The following is a 14900-nucleotide window of genomic DNA, read 5'->3' as shown; positions in this document are numbered from 1 at the left end:
AAGGACATTGAAAATAATTCATACATGCAAACTGAAACAATCTGTTCAGTTTGCATGTAGTCAAAAAGGTCGAGTTGTTCTATAGAGTGATTCATACAACACGACTGAACGCCTCCTTGCGTAATTGAGATGCGTCTTACTCTTATCCTGAGATCAAATAAGCATTAACCTAGCAGCCAAAGACCAGTGTAATATGTGTATAACTCGTCCTGTAGAGGGAGCGCAGTGGTGAATTGATAGGAGGGGCTGTCTCGCTGTTCTCACATCGGCCGACAGTTGTTTCCAAAGGACAGAGAAGAGGAAAAAGCAACAGTATTCACAGGGAGCCCAGAGAAGTCCGGAGCTGCACGATCCTTTTTAGCCAGAAAACGCCAAGGACCATCTATTATACTAATATATTCTACTATTAGATAGATCTGTATTACAGACAAGCGCAAGGATACTCTGTGCTTGTGTTTAATCGTCTCTAACTGGAGAGCGCGCGCAGAGGCTGCGGCTGGACAGAGGCGCGGTGGAAGCGGAGAGCGCGAGCCGCTGAGGGGCTGATGCGCGCGGCCTGTCGCTCAGCAGCGGCCCGCCATGGCGGAGACCAAGATCATCTATCACCTCGACGAGCAGGAGACTCCGTACCTCATCAAACTACACATCCCCGCTGAAGACGTCACGCTCGCCGACTTCAAAAATGTCCTCAATAAACCCAACTACAAATTTTTCTTCAAATCCATGGACGATGATTTCGGGTAAGGCACGATATACGAACGTTTTAATGACAATAAAACCATTTGTATGTGTGTCGTCCGTTGTTCCTGTCAGACTGACCACTTGTAACAGCTTTATTTCGGTGTCATTATTTACTTATTTTCTCTGTCTTTTCGCAAAACCCCCGTCGGTTTCTCTCACAACCTCAGAAATCTGAGCTTTACTGTCTGTATTAGCATTGTTTACAGTTACAGACAGGTAACAACCCGCATTTTCGAGCACATATACGCGTCTGCTGTATAAAAGGCGGTAGGCTTTATGTGATTTGAGATTCAAAGTATTTTTTTTTTTATTATAAAAAAAGACTGGCTTTATTTCAATGACAGATCAGGTGTGAAAACATACACCAGACTGAGTAAGAGCATGTTTCATGTTAAAATAATGACTTACAATAGCAATAACAAGACGTAATTATACAGTATACTGTATGGTGCTCATTGCTTACTCATTTCTTACTCATGTAATCGTTCTGTGACATGAACACTGTAAACTGTGATTGAAGAAGCATATGTCACTTTAGGCAGTGAATCAGGACTCTCACTTACATGGAAAATTCGGAAATAACATGGTGTTTTAACTTTACTTACCATGGAAATAATATTTTTCTAGTTATTTTCAGCTCAAAAATATTTAATATGCCAGAAATATGGACTCTTTGGAAGTGCAATGTTTACTGAAAAGAGGAAAATGATATAAAAAAATTAAACACACACACAAACAAACAAACAAATATCATCCAGTAGTCATAAATGACTGGAGAAGACATCCGTCAATGGTGTGAGAAATCAGGTCTTCACATTTTCATATCATCTGACACAGTTTCTGATTTGCACCCCATTTACACAATGTTATTAAGCTCTACTGCAAACAATAAAACCAATTCATTCATGTTTGTCTGGTCAAACTCAAGACCTGCGTGTTCCCACAGTCATGGAAATAACAAGACATTTTTTTTGATTGTGATTTCCAGGCTTGGAAAAGTAACAAAATACACAAAATCCTCAAAAGTTATGACATTGCCTACATTTTATTTATTAACCAGAAATGAAGAAAGTTAGTAAATCTGACTCATGAGAGCTGACCTTGGTTTTGACATAATCAGACTCTGAGTCAGACTCTTATCATATTCAACCACTGACACACTTGAACATGATTTACACACAGCTCTACTTTAAACAATAAAACCAATTCGTTTCCTGTATATCTGGCCTAACTCAAGACCCGTCCCACATTCAGGGTTCCCACAGTCTTGGAAATATCAGGGAATTTTAAAATTGTGATTTCCAGGCCTGGGAAAGTCATGAAAATTACCAAAGTTATGTATAAAAGTATAAACTTCGTCATCATGAACATTTATTCATCAAGAAATTTAGGCTATCAAGTAATGTGCAGCTCGAGAAAATGACTACAAAATAGTTCTTCGTGAGTTAAATCTCTATGAAAGGATTTTTAAAATCTTGAGCATCTAATAAACGGTGACTATGAAAGTGATGGCAATTCACTGGTCAAAAAGTGTGGGATTCTGCCTGTCAATATTTACATGCTGTTGTTTCAATGCTACTGTGTTTAGAAAGCAGCAGGCTGCATATTTAGATGTAGGAGTTGAAAAATGACTTTGCTCTGTCACCACCCCCAGTAGTGCAGCAGTCATTCCAGTGTTTATGAGCGGTAAAGTGCACTTTAGTGCTGTTGTGCACCTCCCAATGCATGCGGCTGAGGTCTGGAATTCTGACTTGGAAACACTGGACCACTCGGGAATCATCCTCACTGATCCTCTGAGCAGATTTCTACAGTCACTGTTAAGCCACAAAGAACAGTGTCATGTTGCGAAATTCAAGTCCATGCGATCTGCTTTTTGTTTGCTTTTCTTGGCATGCCAGAAGGTTCTCCTTTAGACGCCCAGCTACACAAACCTCTTCGCGCACACACAGACCCATCCACCACATGCAAAACAGGACCCTCCTAACACACTTTTCCTGTCCACGTTGCTTGTTTGTATCAGCGTACTGTCCAAACCTGCTCATCAAGGTGAACAGCCAGCTATTGTTCCGTACCCTTTGGCATAATCACTTCCAGACTCTCCTCTGCCATGCCATGATGCAAGACAGGCCCGCTTGATCCATGCCCATTACACTGCATGTGATTTCAAATCAAAACAACAGCTGAATTCGTCTCAGTGACCTGGAACAACATGCAAACTAAGAAAGCTTAATGAGAGTGACAGTAATAAATTGTGGTTAACGCTTGTTCATTACAGCACGTACTGTATGATTAGGTTTTGACCTACTGATTGGCAGTTACGACTGGTTTTATTTTTGACTGAAAAAAGTCAGTTTATGATCCCCGCAGTTTGTTTCACACGCATATTTCATATGGATATGAGAAATCTGACGCATTTGACACATTATGATAATTCACAGATTGTAACGCATCATGATCTGTTGATCTAAGAGTGTGTAAATACACTGAAAAAATTGTGATGTAGAAAAAAAAGAAAACAAGATAACAAAAGATAAAGAGAGTAACAATGAATTGAATGTGAAATTTTAAAAGAGAAAAACTGGAATGGTATTTTCTCATAAAACATACTCCAATAATCTTTGCAACTTTTAAAATATTTGCAGAAGTCCTTGAATGAATTGTATAGAAACATAAAAATGTGCGATTTGATGTAGAGTTCAAAAACTCTTGCAGAGTTTTTTGTTGAAACTGACCAAACTGACTGAATGTGCCTGGTGCCGTAATTATGACTTCCCAACTCGTAAATATGAACTTCTTGACTTGAAGACACCATTAGTCCTAGCATTCACTTTCCTCACTGAAGATGACTGCTGGCCAAACATTATGTTGATTATGTTGCACGCTGATTTAGTTTAGAATATCACAATTTATAATGTGCTGAATGTACTTTTTTAACTCATTATTAACAACATTATACTGGATCTCTATGCTCGCGCTTCATCCAGTGGCGGGAATGTGGCGTTGTGATGTAGCATGAGAGCATGATGAAGCTGAGCTCACTGCAGATGTGTCATCAGTTTCAGGGAAGTGATCAGATTCAGTTTCATGTGCTTGTTCTAATGTATGAATTACTTCTTTTTGAGAAGGTGCCATTGAGAATAGAGATCTTGTCAGGTGGTGTACTTGATTAAATGGGTCACTAAGTTTTCATTCAGAATAGACCTTGTGTACATTTAGTGGTGGTAGTCTGAACGACGGTGTGTGTGTGTGTGTGTGTGTGTGTGTGCATCAGCCTCTCTCTTGGGTCTCTCTCATAACAGCTGCAGGGCTAGTAAGGCCATTAGCATCATGATCATCATTACAGTACACACACACACACACAGGTTTCACAGACAGATGGAGTATCCTACTAGAGAAAAGCCTCTCATGGTGAAACAGAGGATTTGAAGTATATACCAGGACAAAAGTATGTTTTGCCTCTAATTTCATTTCAATATTTCATTTTTATTTGGAATAGTATATGAAATTACAATCGCATTGTACGTATATCAGAAACACAATAGTATGTCACAGTGTTTTCCGTGATGCATTGTAGCAGTTAAAATCAGTTGGGGAAAAACATATTTTTGATTGTTTTATTTATCCTAAGACTTATTAAATCTTAAAATAATTATAGAAAGACAAAATTAAATGCTATGCAAGTGAAGTATATAATTACATTCAACAGAATAAGCCCAAGGCCTTTCAAAATCATGAATTTTGTGCTGCTGATGAATTGCAATGCAAATATTTATTATTAACTATTATTTTTTTAATTTTCTTTACATGGAATTTTATGTAAAAAAATATATTTATTTCAATGATTTGAAAAATAATAATATTGTATAATTTTTTAAAATTTTATTTTCATTTTTCTGTTAGTTGCAATTAACTAACCCTGATTATGACTCCCCTGTTCTCCCGTACCACGCCGGAAAAAGAGTCATTTGACAGCGTTTCTTTAAGTGCTTAAATTTCAATTACTTGGATGGCAAAATGTGATTCAAATTTTGAGCTATAATTGCAATTGGATCAAATAACCATGCTCAGACAATTAATCAATAATCGTGACAGGCCTTATGAAAGCGTTTTAAATGTGCAAGGAATCATTAGTGTTGTCCATCACTGTGGAAGCAAAGACTGCAGTGTTTATTTGTGCACTGAGGGGGAAACTACCCACAAATTGTAAAATTATGAAGTTGATTATTTTGTCACTTTTGGAATTCAATTTCATAGATCATTTCTCCAGTGGTATTGAAATATTCTGTTGACACACGCACACACGGTCTCTCACCATACTCCATCTGATTGTTAAACGTTTTTTTAAAGATTTGTGGTGGATAGATCAAGTTTGTGAAGTTACACCAAGTGTTTAACCTCCTTTCTGAAGAAGTTGCATGAATAAAATGTGTGTGAGTGGTCAGCGGAGAGAGGCTGACTTGTTCTCTCTGATGGAAGGGATGTTTCTGTAAAGGAGACTGACCTCCTTTCCCCTGCTTTATTTTCCTGTCTTGTCCTCTGCCTAGTGCACGTGTGTGTGTACAGTTCTTCAAGTGTGTTGGACAGTATTAGCATATTGTACGTGTGTGTGATTGCATTGTGTGTATTCTGGGTCTCTGTGGATTTCATTGCATCACTGGCTCATTGTCTGGCAGCTTCAGGATATGGACTGACTGTGTCTCCAAAGACGGGACAGAGCACTTTGGGAGTGCTTACATTCCTTTCTTTTTTATTCTCATCTATTGGCCTTTTCTCTTAACCTCTCCCTCCCTCTCTCTCTCCTCCTCCACATCTTCTGCTGTGGGGGTCAAGGCTTGTTTTCTAGACTAAATCTAATCATCTTGGGCTATGAAGAAGGAAGGCCTCTTCATTAGAGATCAGCTAATCAATGGGCCTGTCCACACACATGAGCCATCTGCACACACTGCCCCAATTCCACTGGGCCAGTCTAATGAAGGTCTGTGTGTGCAAGTATTGGAGCGCTTTTATGTTTTATTGCTAAAGTAGACTGAAAAGAGATGGAGAAATATATAAACGGGGGAATAATAAGCTATGGTGTTTGTTACAAATAAAGATCTTTGAAAGAGTCGGAAACCCCTGCACAATTGTAATAAAACCAAGATTTCCTGTCAGTCACACCAGACTCGGTCACAAGGGACTAGGTTTGGATGCATATGTGGGGAAGGAAGGCAGAAAGCCATGAATATCTGAAGATCCTTGCAAAGATGTGGACATCCATCTGTTAATCACCCAGCATAGACTATTTCAATCATTTAAAAGGCTGTTAGTTCACTAAAAATGGTGTTGTTCCAAACCAATATGACTTTTTTTTTTATAAACAAAAAGATTTACATGTAGATATTTGAAAGAATGTTCATGCTGCTCTTTTCCAAAATATATATGTGCTAAGTTAATTTTCATACAGTGCACTTATTGTGTACATGTTTTTACTCATGTTAACACTTTTATTTTATGGTGTCTTTGTTACATATACTATATAGTAGTTACAATAAATTATGCATAATGTCATGCAACTTACTCTAAAACAAACCCTCATCCTAACCCTGATCAATGTATTTAATATTACTCAGTATTTAAATGTATAATTACACTGTAGCCAGGACACCATAAAATAACACTCAGATGTGCATCACAATATGGAAGAAAAGATCTCACTACTTCCGTTTCATTGCATCTGTGATAGTTACTGTATACACACCACTTTTAATGGGTTTTTTTTCCCTTTGTGTTATATTTAGTACTTTTTGTATATTAACCTGGTTACTATATGATTTAGTAAATTTTATTTCACTTTTTGTGTTCCATGTAAGAAAGTCATACAGGTTTGGAATGACTTGGTGACTAATTGATGACAGATTTTTTATCTTTGGCTGAACTGTTCATTCAAGTAAAAATATAACTCATATCTGAGAAGGATTTCTGCTGTTATCCAAACTGAGGATTTCAGAACTCATGCGGCCAAAGGAATGAGGAGAGCAGAGGAGAAAACCAGAATGGGAAAGAAGTAGAGCTGCTCTCTGAGCCTCTTATGTCACCATCCCTACTGAGTTTTTATTGCATAGCCCAAGCAGGATTAGAGTCTGTGCTGTGGAACAGTTGAAATCCACTCACCAAAAGCAACAAAGTGCTGAGATTGGAATTCACTGAGAGCTGTCAATCATCATGCTCATGCCGAAGTCTACATACTCTGCATGGGATAAAATATGCACACACACAATAATACATGAAGCATTCTGAGGCGTCCACCAAACTCAACAGCATCGCATTTCTGTATGCTGTATTGCACAAGAAAAAACGTATATAGGCACAAGTGTATTGGGACACGGAGTTGGAATGAGATCTTGAGCCTGAGAGGCTCTGACTCATCACTTGAACAGATGTGAATTCAGCAGATACAGTCACTGTTGAAGGGTTTCATTAGATCAGCTTCATCTGGCAAGAAGAGAGGGAGAGAGAGAGAAAGAGAAATGATGCATGACACAAATCCCTTAATGTGGATGTAAAAAAGATTTCATCAGATCAGTTTGAATTCATTTAATATTGATTTAGTTAGACACTAGAGGAGGAAACAGTGAAGCAAGCCAAGTCGGATCAGATTGAATGTTGTTCTCAAATGCTGCCTTTTTATATGCAATATGCATCAGATGGGCTGTACGAAGCTGAGAGTGGCTTGCATTCACATTAGGAATGGTAAGATTCACCGATTCGCATCGATGCATCAGCATAAAAGTTAACAATGCGATGCATCGATTTAAAAAAAGTGTGCATAATCGGATACAAGTTGCCATTTGTATCGCAATGCATTGTTTCTAACAAATTTGCATTGGTGAAAACTGATTCATTTATATATTATTATTAGTAGATGTGCTACACTTTTATTATGTAGTAAGTGACCAATAATTAGTGACTGATATTTTATATTTAGATTGGTTTCTCCTCTATGAACTGTTTCTCAAGCACATTATCTCATCACTGCTGCTATGTGAATATGATGCATCACAACAGAGACAGAGGTATGTCCTGAGTCACATAGAATATAGATTAACATGGCTGACTATCTGAACCGAAAAAACATATCTGTAGCATATTGAATTGCTTAGCATAATTTTTTCCATTGCATTAAATCGCATTGTGTTGAATTTAATCCAAATCGGATCACTTTTAGTGTGCATCGTAATAGGGGTGAATCATAACACATTCATATGTATCTTTAATGTCTTATATCGTTGGCTATGCATTGAGATGCATATTGCATCTGCCTCAGTTATGGAGATGCACATCCCTAGTTCATATACTTTGTCTATAGGGGAAACAATAAGCATGTCCTGTGTGGGTTATTACTGTTGTTCTATAACACAGCCGCTGTTTCGTCACCACTGTTTTGGTGTGTGATTAAAGATAGACGTCTGGCTTTGATTTATATTGCATGCATGCAATCATGATCATTCATAGATAGATTTTTATTATTAATAGATTACATGCTCTGTTTCTGCAAATCTCACGTGCTTTTCAAGCCAGCTGTCTTTCACCCTCTTCCTTTTTGACAAAGGTTTCCATGGCGACAGGAGTCCAAGGGGTCAGCACCTTTTTAAGGAGCAGCTGGGAAGGGGGAGGGACTCTGAGGTTTATTTTATGGATGACTAAATTAACCTGTGTACGTGTGAGGGGCTTTTTATAAATGGAGCTGATCATTGTGGCTTTACTTATTTAGGGGTGTATTTAAAGTCAATTGTCAATTATACTATGGCCTCTTTTGACATGAGATATAAGCAACCATTTAGCAACCACTCAGAACACCTTAGCAACCTCCAAGTGATGCCATATCAGTCAACTGAACACAACAGCAACCTAGCAACCAGCTAGATCTCTGTACCAACTGCATAGTACAAGCAGAACTGAGATTTTCTTCAGTTTCTCAAACAAAACCATATAATTGGTTTAAGTGATTAAGCAAAATCAAATTAAAGAGGATTTTGTTATGTGACCACAGTGCTTGCTTTTATATTTTGAGTGCAACTCATGTTTTTTTGTAACATTTTAATAAACTAAAAACATTTTAATAGACATGTTGTCTCTGCAGGGTGGTGAAGGAGGAGATATCTGATGACAACGCCAAACTACCGTGTTTCAATGGACGTGTTGTGTCATGGGTAAGTTAGCATTCACACACACACACACACACACACACACACACACACACACACACACACACACACACACACATACACACACACACACACACACACACACACACACACACACATCTTCAAAGCTCCTTGAAGGCCACTGCGGGATGGAGATGCTACTCTGAGGTTCATTTTCAAAAAACATGAGAATCTTTTCACAAAGTGCCCCTTCCACAGTTCTGTCATGAAACTCTAGATGGCGCAGTTCAATAGGTCTAACTCAATCTCACGTAGTGACATCGTTATCACATGGTGCAGCTGATTGGTTCTTTTCATATCAGCAGCAGCAGTATTCAAAAACTTGGCTAGTGCTTGTTGTAGCAGTTGCAGTGTGCTTCAGAAACCCTCCACCTTCCCCAGCTCCACCTGTATCGATCTGCTGCAGGGTGATTTCATGTATGCTAATTATAGGGGTTATTTCATATGTTAAATGTGCAGCAGCAGTATTTCTTACATGCTCACTGCAGCATCTGTGGATGTTTTGGCAGTAGTTAGTCTCTGTATTTGATCTGCAGCAGCAGCAGCGTAGCAGATCTGTTCCACCAAGTTTTAATCCCATTCTGTACATTATTCGGTTGTTAACAGGACCCTTGTGAAAAAAAGAGAGCTTTATTATACTGAAAATACACTTGTAGTGTACTTAAAATCTAAAGTGTATTTTTTAAAAACTGCACTTGCAAATAATATATTAATGAAATAAAAGACCACTTGAATGTGCTTAGAGTTCACTTATATAACTGTATTTCTTAACAGTTTCTGTACACTCTTAAAAAATGAACTTGGCAATAATGTTAAATGTTTTACTTTAAAGTACATTTAAAATTATCATTCATCATGTCTTAAAAGTAGTCATTTTGATGTGTTGACTAACCTACTAAAACTCATGTAAAGTAGATTATTATTTAAACTGTATTATGCCGTTCAAATTTCATTTAAAGTTAATATGTTTTAAATGTCTATAAACTGCATCTCCATCTTTACAGTTGTGTAATTATAAATGTAACCTATTTAAAAACATGACATATACATTATTTTAGTTTACCTTAAATGCTTGTTAGTACGTTTGTCAGTACACTTTAATAATAGCGGTTTCCATTTAAATTTAGGAATTTAACTTATGCGCAAAATTGGAATATTGCATAAAACATTTGCAAATAAAGCACTGTTTCATCCCTACCCAGAATCATCACTACCTGATTAACTTGCGCAAAATATCACAAAGAAAAACTTAATTTGCTGCAGTAGGAGAAGGTAATATGTATAATAATTTGTATATACAACAAATTATGAGCTACAGAGTGCGCTGATGAAACACGGTCATGTTATCTTATTTTTAGAGTCTGCTGCTTGTGAACGCAGTTCTTTTAGTTAATTACAACAAAGCACTTTGATGAGACTTTGCTCAAGCATATTAGAATGACAAAACTAGCATTTCAGATGCTGTGCAATGAGATCGGTCCATTGGTTGGTCCAGTTTCATGCTGTCCCATCGCAAAATAACGTCTTTTTTGATGAGCAATTGTGGAATTTAGGGAATTTATTCGGTAAAAGTGTTTCCTTCGTAGATTATGCGCTTGTAGCTCATAATTTGTTGTATACACAAATTATTATATATATTACCTTCTCCTTCTGCAGCAAATTCTGTTTTTTCAAATTGTAGTTTATGTGCATGTAAAGATGTACTTACTGTACTGTAAGTCCTACATAAGAGGATGAAAAAGCACTCTTTATTTTGACCTATTGAATTTAATATGTACTGTAATTACTTCATGTTGATATCCTGAAATACATCACATTACAGAAATTGGTTTTAAACAGCATTTCATTTTGACTTTAAAGCAAGAAACGCACTCCTGTACACTCTCACACACGCACACACACACACACACACACACACACACACACACACACACACACACACACACACACACACACACAGTCAGAGGCACTTGCTTACACCTGGTTGCACAATTTCAATGCACTTACGTTCCGCTGTATAATTGAAAGATGAATGCACATGTAAGTAACACATTCTCACATTGCCTATTATTTGCATCACCTCCCTCTGATTGACTCTTTTCCAAACACACACGTACACACCCTGTTTCTTTCAGCCAAGAGAAACACAAACTATTCCTTCACATGGATTTAAGCACACATTCACACATGCAGCCAGATTCCCGTCTCTCAAATCTCCCGTTCCACAGAGAAGCACAAGGTGTGCTCTTTATGGCTGCTTTACTCCCTGCCATTTTCAGATGCGCTTTTCCAATGCAGCGGCCAGGAGAGGCAGAGAAATATGCACGTCCTCTTACTGCCCCCGTTTCAGATTCACACCAGCAGCTTTCCCATGCAGAGCTGAGCCTGTGGAAGCTGTCGGGCAGGGAGGGACTTGGCTCTGTCCGTCAAAGAGCTCGCAGCCTTTGAAAGAGCAACTCAAGTGTGCTGGAGGGCCATCTAGTGATCAGAGCGGTACTGCATCACTTTCAACACCTGGGAGTAGTCAGCTGGTTATTACTGTAAAACACAACATTTGATTTTATATCTGGCATCCATCAATTAGAATTAGATCTAGAATCTGCCAACAGGAAATTCTACAATGTATTAACATTTGCTGCCAGAAAAGCAATTTATTGTGGCAGATTAGTTATTGGGATATATATATATATATATATATATATATAAAAACACTCACACACACTCACAAATCAAATAAGTTCTAAAAGTTATGGATGCCCTTTTTGGCCTCATTTCTTTCTCAAATGCACACATAAATGTAAGATTTATGTATTCAAGTTGCATATCAAATTTCCATACAGAAGTTTTAACATAAACTAATAAACTATTTATCACTCATACATAAAAAAATTAGATTAAAATTATTTACAAAACAAAATGGCATAATTTATTAACTATTTGCTTCTATTTTTTTTTTAAGTAATCATATTTTCAAAATGCATTTATCCTAATTGTTAATTCGGCATAAATTAGTTCATCATGAAAACAATTAAATATATTCAGTTATGCACACGATTAAACATAACTGTGTAAAACAGATTGGATTTATTTATGATAAATACATAAACCTGGTTAGTGTGTATTGAAAACACTTTCAGTTTATTACTACTATTACAGAAATCGTACCTATTTCTTTTCTTTTTAATTTCTGTGTAACAGGCAAATATGCATCACGTTAAGTTTACTATTTTATGTAATGTTTCATTCAAATGTCTATTTTTTTGGCTATATCTTAAACCAGGCCTAAATAATGTTTTGCATGTACCATTTTACAAGGAGTATCATAAAAATAAACTTTATTTATTTAGATGGTTTTGTATTTATTATTTTAACATATCTGTTTGTGCTTTTTCTTTCTTTCTTTTTCTTTTCTTCTTCTTTTTTTATTTGAGCTGTTCCTTCAGATTGTGGAAAATATGGGAAAGTGTAAAAAAAAGAAAAAGAAAACTATTACCCAAAAGGTAATAAGTATCACCCAAGGTGTAATAAGTGAAAAATGGCTGCTTCTTCTCTGTGCTGCTGTGCTCTTAAAGCACATTGTCTCCTTCCATGTTGGCTGTGATTGGATTATCTAAGTGAAGTCACAGGGTGGGTGAAAAACACTCCTGAAATATCCCCTCCATAACGAGAAGATTCAATCAGACAGATTTAGGGTGGTGTTGGGACTCGTGTCCAGTGTCGCAGGACGTTATCAGAGCGGATGTGGTCGTATAAGAGACTCTCTGTTTCTCCAGCAGGCATGTGAAAGCTCTCTTTCCAAGACACTCCTAATGATCTTTATTATAGGGTTCATGGCATTCTGGTTCATTTATACCTCTCCTAAACTATGACATGCCCCTTGTGCCCTCAGATCTCAGTTGGTTTTAAAACATGGAGAAAATTAAGTGGACAGTACACTTTTGATTAAGATTCAATACAAGTTCAGTTCTATACACTTACAGTGATACTTGTACAATGGGAAATCCATTCAATGAACTGTTTATAAAATATAGACACAAAGCTTATATATCTATCATACACAACTGTTTAGAAGAATGATGCCATTTTTTGCATGAATTTCTAATTTCTCATTCTAACATGTCTAATGTTGCAAAAGATTTATATTTCAAATTAATTCTGTTCTTAGAATGATTTCTGAAGGATCATGTGTCACTGAAAGTTCAGCTTTGATCACAGGAAAAATCTGCAAAAAGTAACCGTTTAACTTTATTTTAAAATATATTTGAATAGAAAACGGTTCTTTGGATTTGTAATAATATTTCACAACATTTACTGTATTTTTAATTAAAAAAATACAGCTTTATTAAGTGACATTTCTTTTAAAAAAAAACATAAAGAATATTTTGACAGAACCCAAACCTTTGAATGGTTGTAAATACTGGCATGTTAGCATGAGACATTTTCAATCATGTCACATATGCTGTAGATAGAGCTTAACTTCCTTTGCTGTAGATAAACTAATAGGGCTGTGTATTGCCAAGAATCTGGTGATACGATATGTATCACGATACAGGGGTTGCAATACGATATATTGCGATACATTGCGATTCTGTTAGCAAGGCGATATATTGGGATATTTCTTATTTTAGGAATAGTATGTATTGTAATGAAAGCTGTCATTAAGAACACACCACCTTATGCAAACCTTAAAAAATAAATAAATATTTTTTTTTTAACCAGAACACAGTGGGATCTGCATTTGCAATAATCAGTCCCTGTAATATTCAACATTATTGAACCACTTTTTGTGCCGTATGAGTAAAGGGGGATAAATATATATATATATATATATGCAAACTAAACAAAAACAAAACACGCCTAGTGAAGTTAAGAATTAGGACATGTGTTTATTTTATTTTATTTTTCTCTTAATTAGAATTCTTCCTTCTTGTAATTTTCACTTTATTCTATTGTATGTTTTTGTGAATTAATAAATCAGTCCATTAAAAATATACATGCACACATACATATCTAAATGGACTGGTTAGCCACTATGCCTCATCTTTGTGTGGTTTCATCTGAGAAGTGTCAGGGTCTGGCTTAAAACAATGGAAGAAATGCTGAAGAATGTTTGTTACAAAACAGCTTTGACTTTCTTGCAAACTTGCAGCTTTGACGTTGTTTGCAAACATTCTTCTAAATTTCCTCCTTTGTATTCAGCAGAACAAAGGAATTGATGCAAATGGTGACAAAACAGTGGTATTTTGATTACATCCACTTCGTCTGTGATTAAAAAACGCGAACGCGATCTCCTCCATTGCTGAGAGCGAGATTCAGGAAGTGTCCGACTTCAAAGGTCTTTTTTTACCCCTACTCCAGATGCCTACTCTCGTCTACGTTTCAGGCGAGGCAAGGCACATCTCAAACAAGCCTATTTTCAACCAGAGTCTCACTGTGAACACAGGAAATCTTGCAAAATCTCACGAGACTTCAGAATAAGCATGGTGGACGATGTGCAGGAAGAAATTGCAATGATAGTGTTTGGAATGATTTCATACACGACACGTTGTATAAACATTCGTGCTGTTGCCACAAATCAACAAGCTGATCCTCCATCTCTGCTGTCCACATCAATTTCACTTTGTGCTGCGCCATGACTGCTTCCGTCTTCCATCATCACGCTTTCTGATTGGATATTGTTTCGTTTCACGTGATAATCTCCAGAGTGTGCGCGCGTTTGTCCTCGGGGTTCCCCCCACACATCAGGATTTCTGATCGGAAATATTAAACATGTTGAATATTTACGATTCGTGATCAGGTTCGGACACTCTTATCACACCTCACACCAAGAGAAAATCTGATAAGATAATCTGTAGAGCCATCAAGATAATCGGGACATAGCTATGATTATAGGAAGGGGGGAAATCGGCCCGGAATCAGCCCGATTATCTTTTGGTGTGTACCCAGCATTAACAC

At 37.0% G+C, this 14900-nt stretch overlaps 1 protein-coding gene across 1 annotated transcript in view; it reads left to right on the top strand.

The window, feature by feature from the left end:
• Nucleotides 1-232: 232 nt before the first annotated feature.
• LOC132101234 (segment polarity protein dishevelled homolog DVL-3) overlaps nt 233-14900 on the top strand; it is a 32015-nt gene continuing 17347 nt past the window's right edge. Inside the window, exons 1-2 of the mRNA XM_059506007.1 lie at nt 233-740; nt 8861-8930. Coding sequence (XP_059361990.1) covers nt 580-740; nt 8861-8930 — 231 coding nt within the window. The 5' untranslated portion in view covers nt 233-579. The remainder of the gene's footprint in view (nt 741-8860; nt 8931-14900) is intronic.

This window comes from Carassius carassius, chromosome 23, assembly GCF_963082965.1.
Source record: "Carassius carassius chromosome 23, fCarCar2.1, whole genome shotgun sequence".
Taxonomy (NCBI): Eukaryota; Metazoa; Chordata; class Actinopteri; order Cypriniformes; family Cyprinidae; genus Carassius; species Carassius carassius.
Note: the sequence above shows the minus strand (reverse complement) of the source record. Positions and strands in the feature narration are given on the sequence as shown.